General features: G+C 36.7%; 1 protein-coding gene across 15 annotated transcripts in view; it reads right to left on the minus strand.

Moving 5' to 3' along the window:
• KIAA0825 (KIAA0825 ortholog) overlaps positions 1-16340 on the minus strand; it is a 473576-nt gene that overhangs the window by 235805 nt on the left and 221431 nt on the right. For all 15 annotated transcript variants that reach the window (XM_073993835.1, XM_073993834.1, XM_073993826.1 and 12 more), the window contains 4 exons: positions 15238-15646; positions 10705-10864; positions 7526-7684; positions 5650-5744 (listed from right to left, as the gene is read on the minus strand). In XM_073993835.1, coding sequence (XP_073849936.1) covers positions 5650-5744; positions 7526-7684; positions 10705-10864; positions 15238-15646 — 823 coding nt within the window. The remainder of the gene's footprint in view (positions 1-5649; positions 5745-7525; positions 7685-10704; positions 10865-15237; positions 15647-16340) is intronic.

Genomic DNA, 16340 nt, shown 5'->3' on the forward strand with positions numbered 1-16340 from the left:
TATTTATGTCCTTTGCCCACTTTTGAATGGGGTTGTTTGCTTTTTGCTTGTTGATTTGTTTAAGTTCCTTATAGATGGTGGATATTAGACCTTTGTCGGATGCATTCTGTAGGTTGTCTGTTTACTCTGATGATAGTTTCTTTTGCTGTGCAGAAGCTCTTTTGTTTAATTAGATCCCATTTGTCATTTTTTGTTTTTGTTTCAATTGCTTTTGCATCTTCATCGTGAAATCTTTGCCAAGGCCTAGGTCCTGGATGGTATTTCCTAGGTTATTTTCCAGGATTTTTGTAGTTTTAGGTTTTACATTTAAGTCTTTAATTAATCTTGAATTGATTTTTGTATATGGTCTAAGGAAGGAGTCTAGTTTCAATCTTTTGCATATGGCTTGCCTGTTATCTTAGCATCATTTATTGAATAGGGAATTCTTACTCATTGCTTGTTTTTGAGAACTTTGAAGATTAGATGGTTGTAGCTCTGTGGCATTATTTCTAGGCTAACTATTCTGTTCCACTGGTCTATGGGTCTGTTTTGGTACCATACCATGCTGTTTTGGTCACAGTAACCTTGTAGTATAACTTGAAGTCAGGTAACATGATACTTCCAGCTTTGTTCTTTTTGTTTAGGATTGCCTTTGCTACTCGGGCTCTTTTTTGGTTCCACATTAATTTTAAAATAAGTAATTCAGTGAAGAACATTATTGGTAGTTTGATAGGAATAGTATTGAATGTGTAAATTACTTTGGGCAGTATGGCCATTTTAACAACATTGATTATTCCTATCCATGAGCATGGAATATTTCCATTTGCTTTTTTTCATCTCTGATTTCTTTGAGCAGTACTTTGTATTGTAATTCCTGTTGTAGAGATGTTTCACCTTCCTGGTTAGCTGTATTCCTAGGTATTTTATTCTTTTATTTATTATTATTATTTTTTAAGACAGAATCTCGCGCTGTCGCCCAGGCTGGAGTGCAGTGGCGCGACCTCGGCTCACTGCAAGCTCCGCCTCCCAGGTTCACGCCATTCTCCTGCCTCAGCCTTCCGAGTAGCTGGGACTATGGTGCCAGTCACCACACCCGGCTAATTTCTTGTATTTTTAGTAAAGACAGCTTTTCACCGTATTAGCCAGGATGGTCTCGATCTCCTGAGCTCATGATCCGCCTGCCTCGGCCTCCCAAAGTGCTGGCATTACAGGTGTGAGCCTCTGCGCCCGGCCAATATTTTATTCTTTTTGTGGCTATTACAACAGACATTTTAAACATACGGAGCTTAAATAACCTGACTTTCACCCAAATTTGGAAAATGAAGAGAATGAATATGCATATAGATACTTTTTTACTTCAGATTTTCCAGCAAATATTCTTATAATACCTACATGTCTATTAATCAAACATCACATAAGAATACCTAACCTGTGCTCATCTGTCAGGAGCTGACTTTTTCTCTGCATTCTTATTCTTCATTTGTTTATTAATTAATTCAACACACACTACTTAGAGCCTGCTCTGTGGCCAAGGGCTGTTCTAGGTACTGAAGACACCACCAGGATAAGGCAAACAAGGTGCTATTCTTATGGAGTTTACATTCTACCACAGAGGGTAAAATTAAAAGACAATAAATAAACAGAAACAAATATTTCAGTTAACAATAACTCAAGAAAACAAAGTAGAGTAGAATGCTAGGGTAGCCTGGAGGGTCCCTTTAGACGGTTGAAATAGACAAGTCTCCTCAGGAGGTAACATTTGTCTCAGATGGACAAGATGGCACCAGCCATGTGAAGAGCTGAGGGAACTGCAAATACCAAGACCCTGAAGCGGGAAAGCGTTTAGAGAATCCAAAGAACTTAAAGAAAGAATTCTATTTAGAGCATCATGAGTCGGAAGGAGGTGTTTTGAGATGAGGCCAGACAGTGAGTGAAGAACACATTTTTGCCAAGGACTCAGGCAGCTGCTTCAAGATTTGTTCTGCCTTTGGAGTCAGCCCAGAACCAGCCTGTGGAACAAAGGCCAGAACTGACTCAGATATAGACATTGTTGTGACTCTACAGATCTCCTCTTTCATGTGTCTGAGCTGCCCCTGAAGTCTTTATCCCCTGGGTCTTTATTACCTGAGTGGTTCACTTGGCTTTTTGACCTTCATTCTTGCTCATTTTCTGTTTGTCTTCCAGACCTGTGGGCCTGTTGCCTGGTTTCTGATCTGATACTTTTTCTGATCCTCACTATTGGTTTAGGCCTAGAGTCCACATAACCTGGGTGTTCTGAGTGTTCGATCTTACAACAACTTCCTACTAATCCTTAATGGACTTTATAGTTTCCTTACCTGACTAGACACCAAAACCGCTGCTGTGTTACTACTTTTTTGAATATGTACAGTGGTGCCTCTGTGTCTGTGGGGTCTGCATCCATGAATTCAGTCAACCTCAGATAGAAAATATTTGGGGAAAAAATTCCACTGGGTTCCAAAAAGCAAAACTTGAATTTGTTGCATGCTGAGTATTACATTGCATCCACACAAATGCAGTGATATGTGAGAATTGCATTAGGTATTGAAAGTAATCTAGAGATGATTTAAAGTACATGGGCAGATATGCATAGGTTATTTGCAAATATGACAGCATTTTATATCAGGGACTTGGCATCTGCAGAATTTAGTATCTGAGGGGGTCTTGGGACCAATCCCTAATGAATACTGAGGAATGACTGTATTGTGTTATCAGCTTTCAAAAACACTTCCAAATACTTTAGCACTTTTGACCGTGTCAACAATCTCCATGAAGCAGCTTTACAATTATTATTATTTTATTTTAAAGATAAGGAAATCTAAAGTCAAAGGTAAGTGCCTGAGAACCCAGGAATCCTGCTTTCTAGTCTCCATCTTATTTAGGGGGTGAGGGAGATCTAGTGCACTCTAGGCATATGGGGAGACTAATTCCACAGATGGCCTGCTTATTATATGAACGTTGAAGACAAGGCACAAATGAATTTAAGGTGAATAGAAAGGATTCTTTTCCCTTCTCTTCAACTTTTTTCATACTTGTATATTTCAGTTCACTTTTCTTTGTAATATTATGTCCTCAGACATCATTCACAGCCCCATACATACACTAGAACATAGTATAGAGATAGACTAATACAAATATATTACCAATGAAAGGAGCAAAAAGGGAACAAGTGACTCATTTAATTGGTGAATTTGGGAGGAAAAAACTGAGCATATTCAGCTGAACTGCTCTGAATTCTTTCCTTTGGCTCCACCTAACCCCAAATACCATAGTGTTCAGGTGTTGGATAGCATATATAACTCATTTTAAAAGCTCAAAGTTCTATGGTCTAATTTTCAAGTATGTATCTTTCAGATAACCATGTTGTCAACAATTAAATGTACTCTTAAAAAAATCAGCATTTTCAGATAAGTTCAAACAAGAGAGACAAGAGGGTGTCATCGAGAAACTAACAATTTCCTTACCGGTTCAATATTAAACAAAACTCATAAATAATATTCTTAAAATAAATGGGAGAGTGATAGAAAAGATTGAAAACCCTCAGGTGTCTTTAATCCTTCTAAGGTGGATCAGTTAAGTTCATCATAGCTCGTGTGCGGTAGCTTTGCAGTAGAATGATTTTCATACCATTCTTTAAAAATCTAAGGTTCTTATTAAGATGAGATTCTAGCTGTTTCTATTAAAAAATCATGACCCTTTTCCAACAGAACTGTTTTGACCTGTTATTTCTGGCTAAATTTGTACGAGTTCTTTTCTCCCACCCACTCCTGCACAGATCTCAAGAAAATACACTTTAATAGCTAGTGATCCAAAGTCCTCAGACAAAAACAAAAATATGCAATTCAGCGTAAAACACAAATTCACTTAGAGGTGAATATTATAAAAAGCAAACGCAGTAAGTTTTGAAGGATGTGTTGTCCCTAGAGGACCATTTAGTGGATTGGAAGCAGCAATTCATGACTGAAAATAAATTTAGTAAAATATAATACAGTTAATCTACATAAACTCAAAACTTTCCAAATAGAAAAATAATTACTTATCTTTCCTAGTTTGTTTCCAGACAGACATTTAATATTGTATAAACATCATGTCACTATAGATTCAACAGAGGATCTGGTCTCTCCTCCACCAACCCCCTTCCTCTCACCTCTCCAGATATCTCTGGGACAGTATAGGTGAACCTCTGGGGACTTGTGTAAGAATAGGGTACATCTGTCTCTACTAAAAAATACAAAAAAAAAAAAAAACTAGCCAGGCGAGGTGGCGGGCACCTATACTCCCAGCTACTCGGGAGGCTGAGGCAGGAGAATGGCATAAACTCGGGAGGCGGAGCTTACAGTGAGCTGAGATCCGGCCACTGCACTCCAGCCTGGGTGACAGAGCGAGACTCCGTCTCAGCAAAAAAGAAAAAAAAAAAAAAAAAAGGATTGGGTACATCTGGACTGCTGCCAGCCAGGTGGTAAGCTTGCTGGGGAAAGGCTCTGGCCTTGATCATTAAGCTTCTGTGTTGTTGAACTTTGTCTATGATGGGTGGGTGAGCTTAATTCAGCGGTGAAATATTATAAATACCATTGCAACCTCACATCTAAGCTATAGCTTTTATTGGCAGTAAAGCTGCCTCTATAACTTCCTTCTGGGAAATACTGCAATCTCTCTCTTAGGACATTTTCTTATATTCATCCAGATTTCTCAAGAATGATTTGACAATTCTACTATGTTATTGTCATTATTTTCTTTCAAAAAAAAGATACTCAATATTTTTGCAAAAAGACATGGAAATACATTCTATGTCACAAAGATCATATAGATGATAAGTCTCAAACTTAGCTATAAGCACACAGATGACTCAAACAATAAAAGGAATATCATAAAATATATCTTATTTGAAAATGTATTATACTTGATTAAAAATCCAAATTTTTAAAGTTTACACCTTATAGTTTTTACTGAAACTTTAAGTATTTTTTTAAAAACCATGTTAATTGATCCAAAACAAAATGTTCATACTTTTGTGCAAAATAAATTACATGTTGTTTCCTAGGCTGAAATCACATTATCATTTCATTGGATTATACTGGTGTCTGTGTGTCTGTGTGTGTGTGTGTGTGTATCTTTGTATAAAATAATATGCTACTGTGGCTATATTAAGACGGTGCCAACATAACTGGCTGAAAAGTGAAAAATTCAATCATGACAGTTTTACTCACATGTTTTCCTGATTAGACTAGTTGATTTGGCTTGGCATTTTATATGCATTCATTAAGTTGTTGTAAACAAAGGTGTAATATTATAATGACTTTCAAGTCAATAACTTTTGGTCTTTACAATAGTGAACTATTAAATATACACAGTCAAAAATATTTAAAATTCAGACTAAAATCCACTAATTTCATCTCTGAAATTAATGTTACTGCCTTTTACAAATTTTCACTATAGAGAATGGTATTTAGAGAGTATACTCCTATCATTAGTCATACTTTTAAAAGACGGGAGGCTGGAAAGGAAGAAAATAAAAGAGATTCCACTGCTGATAAAATGTTTTCACTTTTCCCAAAAATACACTAGTAATATCTGTGTATGTGTATGCACACACACATACACACACACAACCTTGTCCCTCAAGTAGACCCCCCAACATCCGAATTTTATTACCTGTTTTTGAGTAGCACGCTGAAGGTCATCTTATCCAGTCCCCGATAATTTGGCAGCAACTTTGCCCAGTTCCACTTCCATTTTGTGGTGGCTGACTGTTGATAAATGAGAAGACACTATTGTTAGTTATTAATCAGTGTTAATATGATCAGTAAATTAAAGCTCCAGCTGTGATAGACTAACTAAGAAGGAGGGGGGTCCAGAACAAGGACTTAGACAGATAACATCAATCATGTCCACAGAAGAAGGTTTTTATTCCAATAAGATAGCAATTAATGTATAAATCCATTTGGGGATGTAGTCATTATTTATAAAAATATAAATCAATTTCTTGAGTCGTTATTCTTCCAAGTGTTAATGGCATTTCCCCAACAAGTTTCTCTGAGAAGGAGACTGTTTGAAAAGCAAAGAAAAATAATTGGGAACTTTTTCAAACATCATATCAATTTATTGTTTGATTTTCTTTCCAGCAACCAAAAGTTTGATTAAAAAACAAACTTGGAAGTGCTAAGAATCAAATTATAAGATACGGCCTAATTAGAGTATGATATTAATGTTATCTTTTTGGTTAAGAAAATGCTTTAAAGGGAAGATGATGAGGATCTGTAAGTGTAAATTATATAAATGATTCTTCTCATTAATAGAAATTTCACAACAGACTATGGAGAAAAGTTACTGTGAAAAATAATCTCATAATTCAGAACTCAATAAAATATGCCATTTATTTAAATGAAGCAGGGAAAATTTAACGGCTATAATAATTATTTATGGTTTGGAGCAATCTAATGCACAACACAGAAAAGCAGCCAATAAACTCAAACTTAGTATATTTAAAGTATTATAAATGCTTATGCTCCTTAGGATGAAATAGTTTTGAAAACAGGAGTCCAGACTGACGTTTAAAATCCAACAAGAGCTATCCCCTGTCACCTGCTGATTAATTGAGCACTACAATCCTGTCATAGAGCAGCAGAGTTCTGCCCTGGGTTGTCAGCATTTGAAGGTCTTACTCTACTACAGTATTGATGAGTGTAGACTAGAGCTGTAACAGTCATGGTAAAAATATTATCTGCATGCTGAATTAGGTCATTGTTTTAATTCTTATTTTCATCAGAGCTCTAGGTCAAGCAATCCTTCTCTTCTGCCCTGTTAGTTCAAATTATCTGTCAAGAGGTTTCTGGGAAAAGCCACCAGAAGAATGAACAAAGCAAAAGCAACTTTAGATTTCAAATACTTCGGCAGAAAGATGATCTTTTCAGTGTAACTACTGAAACATGCAACTTAGATAATGGCATAATCTGACATTTAAAAATGTGTGGTGTTTCCCATATTGACTTTATTCCAAATAGCTTGGCTTTAAGATTATTAACAAATTCATTTTAAATTTGGGAATGTGTCTATGGTTATAAAAAGCAAATTTACCCCATACCACTTAAAGTAGGAGCTCAGTGCTCTATTTATAATTAATTTTAACTATTTTCTAATTTGCCTGATACATTCATAAAGGTTGCAAGGTATTTTGTGAGTGTGTGTTTTGGGGGATGGGGGTGACAAGGGAGGAAAGGAATGTTACAAAATGCCTGGTTCTTCAGCCCTCTGTAGACACAGCCTAACAGATGTTCCCTCTGCCCATGGTAAACTGATCAGCCAAAAGTTAAGTTTTACAGACCAAACAGATGAATCAGTTTGACAAATAGAAAAAAGGTTAAATAACTTTTAAAAGTCAATTTGTACAGACCATGTAAGTAAGAACAAGGCCTTTTGCTTCCTAGCAAAAAAAGCTTATGAGTAAATATTCAAACACAAAGCAATTTTTTCTTAGTTGAGTAAAGAAACCACACATTTAAATTAAATTTACCATTTAATTTCCACATACCTGATCTAGCATGTTTTCACTAAACGCCTTATACACATGGAAAGGGTTAAAGGCAGAAGGCTGATCTTCTGTACTCCTCAAGGTCGCCTTTAAAGGTCGGATGGGTAATGGCTTTTCCTCTGAACTATTCATAGAAAACAGCTGTTCTTTTAAATATTCCTTCAAAGAAAAGAAATTACAAGTTGTGACGGTGAGAAGCAGACATTCTCTGTAAAAATAAACTGATCAATATCCAAATTTATCCTTTCAGCACATTTGCTAGATTACAGTGTATTACTTGCCTCAGGGAAGAATACATTTTCAGAAGATACATAGTGGAGTACCAATCAGCATTGCAATAAACCCATCAAAAACAGGTTTACCTAATGTGTAGTATAGATTAGGAAACCATTGACCAAACTCTTACAGAATGAATATATGTTTGATATATCAGACCTTTTTAACAGGCATTGTCTTGCCACCGGTTCACATATTAACGTGTCTGGTTACCAAAACTTAACTCAGCTGCATAATTATTCACAGTACAAGGTTGCTCATCCATTCATTAAGTGTAGTTGTTAACTACTCCAGGCTCAGCAGAGCATTGAGTACTCTGATATTTTACTGCAAGCAGTCTCATTCAACATGGAATTAATTATAATGCAAGCTCCTAAACTCTATTTCCATCCCATGGAGTGAAAAATATCAAGGTTTGAGAGAAACTCAAAATATGTCATCATAAGCCCCCAACTGCCAGTGCAGGCCTGGGCAAAAAAAGCCAATCTACAACATTATCCCTCATTTTCCACCAATAAATAAATAAGGTGAACAATCCTAATGTATTTTATGGAACTTTTTCTGGAAGATGACAAATTAAAATGACCAAAAGTCCCCATCAACTAATAAATGCTTACTATTAATAAATAAGTCATCTAATAGATTTTTTAAAATATAAATGTTCTTGTGATGTTTCACGTATCACAGGGTAATTTTTTTTCTTTGAGGTTAGGGTTAGGATGAAGTTCAGAATGTTAGAGCCAAAAAGGTATTCAGATATCATTTAGAAAACCTGTGCTACTCAAAGTCTGGGGCACTGGATCAGCTGAGTTAAGCCTCGCCTGGGAGCTTGTTAGAAAAGCAGACTCTTGGACCCTATTGAATCAGAACTTGCCTGTTAATGAGCATTCCTGGCTGGACGCAGTGATTCACACCTGTAATCCCAGCACTTTGGGAGACCGAGGCGGGCAGATCACCTGAGGTTGGGAGTTCCAGACCAGCCTGGCCAACATGGTGAAACCCCATCTCTAATAAAAATACAAAAATTAGCTGAGTGTGGTGCTGCCCGCCTGTAATCCCAGCTACTCAGGAGGCTGAGGCAGGGGAATCACTTGAACACGGGAGGCGGAGGTTATAGTGAGCCAAGATTGCGCCATTGCACTCCAGTCTGGGTGACAGGGTGAGACTCCATCTCAAAACAAACCAACCAACCAACCTTAAAGGCTTATTGCCTGTGTTTTTGTAATAGTTACAAGGCAACGGTCTCTCTTTGCTTCTAGCCTCACCTAGCATTATGCCTCTTACCTTGCAGTGCCGTGCTTCATTCAGCCCAGTAAACCACCAGATACTATAACAGTAAATATACTCAGTTGTAACAAGAGAAATCATAACACTGAGCAAAATGTGGTGGTACCCCAGTGTAATCTCATGGTATCCTGTTCAGAACCACTATCTCAGAGTTATAGGAGCTCTATGAGGGAAGTACAGCCTTTGACTTTCCAGAGTATAACCAGATAACTGATGGCCAATAAATAGCCAATTCAATTTTGGATGATCTCGCTTATTGGTGATTGTTGAGCTTTTTAATATTATGTACCTTTTAAAAATAGGACAATTCTATCAGTTTGGCAATTCAGACCAGCTTTACCATCCTCAGAGCTATTGTAACACTGTTTAACTAAGGATATGGGGGTAACCACACTGCAACATCTGTTCCTCAGTAGTCACCACAATTACTTTGGCCAATCAGAATGGCCAGGTGGACATACCCAATGAGGAGCATCACTTTGCAATAGAGGTCTTTCAGTTTGCCAAGGTGAGGGGTTCCTGAGTTTCCCAGATAGAAACCCTAAGCAAGCTATGAGGGATCACTGACAAGAGTGAATAGGTTGTGTTACTTTGTAACAATTACAAACTGAGCTCTGGTGCCTTAAGGACAGGGTCATATCTCATAGCTACAAATTTCTTACATCCTTCTGAGGCCATTGTTATATCACCTGTTTATTGACTGTTTGATTAGTTCTGTGAAATCCAGGAAACAAGGTATACTTGAAGTAACTTTCAGATAGCTAATGGTGGGCAAAACATTTATATAATCAAGTTGTAACATGCTATTGTCGAATTTAATTTATTCCTTGAAAATGTATGGTTATAAAGGCCTATGTTATATAGATAAAACTAAAACACTATATATTCACATTATACAATTTTTACTATTCCAAAAATTATATTCATGTATTTGCAAATATAAACACAATTAGATGCCACAATCTAATTCAGACACATATGATCAAATTCAAAACCTGATTAAGTTAGAGAACTTTGTTTCAATAGCTGAGATAACGTGCTATTTACATTTTCACTAAAACAGCCAAAAACATGCAAAGTCAGAGGGCAAGGGGATAGAAAGGCATAACATTGGTTCAACCAGCGTCTGTGTATTAATGAATTTTCCTCGGTTCATCTGGTTGCTCCCGAATATAGTTCAACATTCTTCTTAAGTTTTTTGATTAAATAAGAAATCTCCAACTTCACCAACACAAGCATGATATCTGCAGGAAAAGAGCTAAGTACCTCTTCTGAAAATTCATTGTACAAATACCAGATTTTAACATCAGTCTAACAGTCACAAACACACAATTCCCAAACTACACCTCTAGTGTCTACAATTCAGAACTGAACTGAGTTTATGAGCCGTGTTATTGTTTAAACCATATAAATAAAATCTACATTGTTTCAGTGAAGCTTTTTCTGTACAAATGCAGAACAGCCGGGGCTGAATAGATTCTATTAATAATGCAATATTGAGTTTGGTATTGACTTTAAGAAGTATTATCACCTCCTTGACTAACCCTTAGCTGCCAGCAGACGCTGCCTCAGGCCAGTACACACCTAATTGCTCGGTAAAAAGGCCGTTTCCCTACCTCATTGAGCTGCATGATGTGATAAATTTGCCTCAGGTACTCGCTGCCACCTGGTTTGTGGCAGAGATCCAGGACCATCGTGTTTATTTTCTGCTCAGTCAGTTCAAGAGCAATATCTCCTTCTTGTAAGGACGTGCTTTTCTCTATTGTCATAAATGCACTAAATACAAAGAAAGCATATACATATCAGTAGTGAAGAATTGTAAAGATGGAGAGTAATCATGGAGATGGAGTGTGGAGAGTTGATGTAAATCTCAGATTCAAAGCATCCATAAAGACTTCCCTGAAATAGGTAAGCCTTCCCAAACCGCTGCTGCTCACATAAACAGCACCTTAGAATTAAGCACCTGAAAGCATTTTCAAAAATTGAATCGTTTCTTCTAAAACATGTCTTTACTGCATTTATACTCCTATCTATAAAACATTTTCCCATTACTGCAATTGTTGAGATTGCTATAATCATGAGATGAAAACAAAACATTTCTTTTTAAGAACATGTAAGAAATAATTTGTATTTTCTCTTTGTGGATAAAAAGTATCTTTGATGCCTGAAATAGCTTTGGTATTTTGTCTTTTGTAGAGTCCTCTTTACACCTGTTGTAAAACACATTGAAGACTAATTAAAGTGTCAAAAGGGGGAGCCTATTATGCTAAATATAGGCTGGGTGCTTCCTGGCAGTGTGCTTACCAGTGGGTATTTTAAATTGGCCTTTGACACTTGTTGCCTTTTAAAAATATGTGCCCCACTCCTGTTTCTTTCTGTAACAGATACTTAGCAAAAGTCACTATCCTGATTATTCTTCCAGAAAAAGAGTCTACTATCACCACACCAGGAATGTGCAAGATATAGTTCTAAAACATTTCTTTTAGAAGGATCTATATACATATTGTTGATTTTGAACATTATTTACACAGTAATAATGGATGACAAAAAGAATTTAAACATTTCAAACTATACCAGTGCAAAAAATTTTGATATTCAATGTACACATATATTCCATAAGAATTTTCTTGTTGTTATTGGGATCATGCTACACTTTGCAATGTAAGTATTCTTAAAACTCATGGTTTTCCACTGTTTCCAAGACTAAATAAAATTTACTGTGGCGTAATCAGCTGTATACTGCAGTTCATTACTGAGATTTTGCCATGATTATAAAATTAGTTCTGCTAAGAGTCAGTGCAGCTGACCTGAAGACGGAACCAAATGACACCCAGCTGCTGGACATTAAGTTTGATATTGCTTCCACATGTAGCTTCAAAACATCCTTCTCAAAAACGGGAGGAACTTTAAGATCATATAGCCTTGCTAAAAAATAAAGAAAATCCTACTTTGACTTAGAGATATTCATTAACTAGAGTAAATTTTTTTTTAAAGACCTTTTTACAAGAAAATAAGTTTGCAGGTATGTTTTTGAAACTGCATACAGGTTGCAAAAAAAAATTTCTTGTCAGGTTTTGTAGAGGCTGACATTGAAAAAGTTGAGGCCCTCTGACAAAGGAGTATCTCAGTGTCAGCTCCTGAATTGTATCCTTTCCTGTCCATCACTGTGCAGGTGAAGCAAATGATTGGATTCAGTCAATGCTATGATTAATGAGTTCCTCTCCGGATTTGGGACTGCCTATCAATCATGTCATTAGGGAGAATGTGCCCTGAAAGAGGCAGACCTTAGCCAAGGAATAACTGCATTAATCTTAATCTGTATATGCACCCAGCCAGCCAAGTCAGGGTCACCATGATGAAAAACAATAATCTTCAACTCGACAAATTACTTTGCAAAGACAGACATTTCTTTACTTTTTGTGCGGTGTGTTCTCCAGAATCTAAGTTGACTGTTTACAGCTTGAGTGTTACTACAAAGTGAAGGTTATTTTAATGAATAGTAATGCTTTCAGGCAGTATGCAAGACAGGCGACACTTACAGCTTCCACCTTTTCCACTGCAGTTACTTTCACCATTTCCATAAAATCAAAGTTAAATCTGGATGCAAGTCAAAGGAATCTAGCTAAATGGTATCATGTAGTTTCAGATAATCTTCATAAGTAATTAAGATTTAATTGATCTTAACAGAAGAACCATTTTAGTTTAAATGCTTACATACTCATATATTTTTTAAAATTACGGTAGAACCAAGGCAACCCTCTACCTAATACAGACATCATGTTTTGAAATACATTTTTCCTCACAGTGTATATCTATGAGTAAAATGACCACCAATTAGTAAGAAATACTTAGAGGTGGAAGTGCACTTGTATAACATAATCAATTTGAAATCAAAGTCAAGAAGAAACACTCTTTTTTTTTTTTTTTTTTTTTTTTTTGCGACAGAGTTTCACTTTTGTTGCCCAGGCTGGAGTGCAAAGGCGCAAAATCAGCTCACTGCAACCTCCGCCTCCCGGGTTCAAGCAATTCTGTCTCAGCCTCCCGAGTAGCTGGGATTACAGGTGCCTGCCACCACACCCAGCTACTTTTTTGTGTGTGTGTATTTTTTGTAGAGATGGGGTTTCATCATATTGGTCAGGCTGGTCTCGAACTCCTGACCTCAGGTGATCTGCCTGCCTTAGCCTCCCAAAGTGCTGGGATTACAGGTGTGAGCCACCGCACCCAGCCAAGAAACACTCTTATACTGCCCAAACTCTGTAAGAGATTGTTATCTAAAGTGAGTTAAGTCAAATTTAACTCTTTTTCAAATAAATGCAATACATAACTTTAAAACTGCACTTTGTATATTGATATCATTTGAGAAATTGAGAAAGATGTATTGTGCTAATTACATAATTACTCAGAAACTTTGAGGGCTGTACTGCGTTTTTTAAGTTGGCAATTGTTCATTTTTTTATGCATGTTGTATGAGAGGTAAATAATCTTTTGGCTCATTGTTAATCAGCAAAATATTAGCTAGGCAACTCCCACTATAGGAGATACCAGATGTGTTGGGGCTATTTATAAAACTTAAATTGAAATCAGCTTTTAAGGAAAAAATTTAGCTTATAGATTCTTGTATGTACCCCTACATGTATTACCTAGACATTGCTTTAAATGGATCTTATTTGATATAGGGGCTACTAAATCAGCAGTATCATAAATTTAACTTTGTCACTATAATCAGATATACTTTTTACTCTTGTTTTTCCTCTCCCCTTTATAACCACTGCCATGGATAATGACATCAGGCCTTAATGTTTTAGTCATTGGATTAAAGCCTGTAAATTAGTATTGAATGCAAACAGAAAGATTAAGACGGTCACTGTCAATGTTACTAAGCATTTGCCTGAATGCTATTGTAATTCCTACCCATGGGACACTCCAGAAGTACATTTCTAGAGGTCAGTGTGATGAGACCAGGAAAATCATGATTACCTACTTTTCCCCATTTGGATTAACATAAAGTCTTATAGATTAACATAGACAAGTAAACATTATTAATTACCTTAATACTAACCAGTGAAGGCAATGTATTTTAATAGAGTTTATACATAGTAAATGCCTATCAGTTCCAAGCTTGATGCTAAGAACTCCATGAATGTTATTTAGTTTTTCAAAACAATTCTGTCAGTGTGGTATCATCATTGAAACTGAGGCTTTGAGAGATTCAATAACTTGCACAAGATGACCCATTTACAAGGGATTTGTACTTGCCCATCTGATTCCAAAGCCTGATCTCTTTATCATTACCATGTACTAGTAAGAGTAACCATATATCAAGTGACTTTTCGTCATTTTGGGCAGAAAGTTATATTAGTATCTGCTAGCAACATGAATATTTTTTTAAAGAATGAGGGACAGCGTGTGTGGGTGTTTTTAAAATGGGCTGACAGTGATCTATAGACCATATGAGCTGGAATTCCTTTATCAATACCATGCAATTCTATACCTGAAGACTAATTTAAAGACAGGAGGACTCTATGTACATATTTAAATTCATCAGGGACCCTTAAACATCTTTGCAGTATCACAAATCATTTAGCTCTTAGTGACAAACCCATGAGAAGGCTGACATTTTCATACAGAAACAGCTGGGTGTGTTTATAGCTGGAGTGTGATATGCCCTAGTTGCCCTCTGGGATTCTTACATTACCAGATGAAAAATGTGTACCTTTTTGACAATCAGGTACACAGAAAGCAATAAAAAGCCTTTTATATCCATTAATTCCTTCTTAATTTAATCTCCATGCCCAATCCATTTGCAAAATGCTCCAGGCTATCCAATAGATACCTGTTTGCACACTGAAAAGGGGTGAAACTAAATTCTCCTGGGTTTAACTACCACCCTTTTAATCAGAAACCTTAAGACGGTGACTAAACAAGTATAATGTTCCAGTGTGTCAATGGGGTTCACATTTTAAGAAGACAAGAAATGTGCAACAATCCAATTTTTAATGGGATACTTATCTTTTTTTAATTCATCAAAGCTCCCATGAATTTAGCAAAATACTATTGCTGCCCATCTGACAATATATTGTTGTTTGTTGGTGATTTTGTTATTGTAAAAGCATTTGATGAAATCCAGTAAGAGAAAAACATCACTTTACCATTCAGTGCTCAGTTTCCTTGCTTTCAACAATTGACGTTCAATCCAGTTGGGCTTCTGCTGCTCAATGCTCTGTATGACCTTTTGGATCATTTGATTAGGGATACTTGTCTGGTCTCCCATGATGCTCTCCAAACACATACAAATTAAACCCAGTTTTTCTTTACTCCATCTGTCAAGGGAGGCACCTGTTAAAAGTTCCACAGTGTTTCCGTCCTCAAATATCCGACATATAATTACAATCAAGTTCCAGACAAGCAGACCAGCTTTCTTCAATTCAACAAAGTTTTTTGACATTTTTCTCTCAGACAGAAAAAAGAAGTATTTAATTGGGGGAGGCAAACATGCAATCACCGTAGGTAACTTGCTGATTACAATAGATACTGCCTGAGCAGCAAGCCTTGTGAAGCCTGGGGAAGAAAAGAAAAGGTATGATTAATATTAGCATTTGCGTTCAATCATTGCATGGTTTTGTGTTGTATAAAGATGTCTAATTTTTGTGGAGAAAATTGGCAAGAAGATCAAGTGCTTGACATATTCCAACAGAACTCTAACCGGGGTCTCTGGCAGTACTACCTAAAGTTCCCCCAAATCACAAATCCGGGTTTTTTTTTCTCTCATAAATGAAGATTAGAAAATTTAGACTCATAATTTGTATTCTTTCAAGACTGCAGCTTTCCAGGACCCATGTGGCCTCCTAATTAACAAATACAAAGGTTCCCAGCTGGGCAACTTTGTAGGCTTTGATACTTCTGACTCCCCCTTAAGCCCTTCTCCCTTGGAATCCATGACAGAATCATTCCAGCTCTCCTCAGGACTGGTTTCTCTCCTTTCAGTTCTCAACCCAAATGTTACCTCCTCAGACAGCCTTGCCTCACTATCTTATCTTATCTCATCTCGTCATCCTCTCAGTCCATTTTACACCCTTCCATCACAGCCCCAAGACCCTCTCTTTCAGGGATCCCCATTTTGTTGCCTTTATTATAGCATTCCCCATCATCTAATAATTACGTCCTTTTCCTGCACACTGTATGTCACCCTCTTCTGAACTATAAGCTCTTAGAAGGCATTCCCATATCCCTAGCACTTAGTACCTCATATATA

This window comes from Macaca fascicularis, chromosome 6, assembly GCF_037993035.2.
Source record: "Macaca fascicularis isolate 582-1 chromosome 6, T2T-MFA8v1.1".
Lineage (NCBI taxonomy): Eukaryota > Metazoa > Chordata > Mammalia > Primates > Cercopithecidae > Macaca > Macaca fascicularis.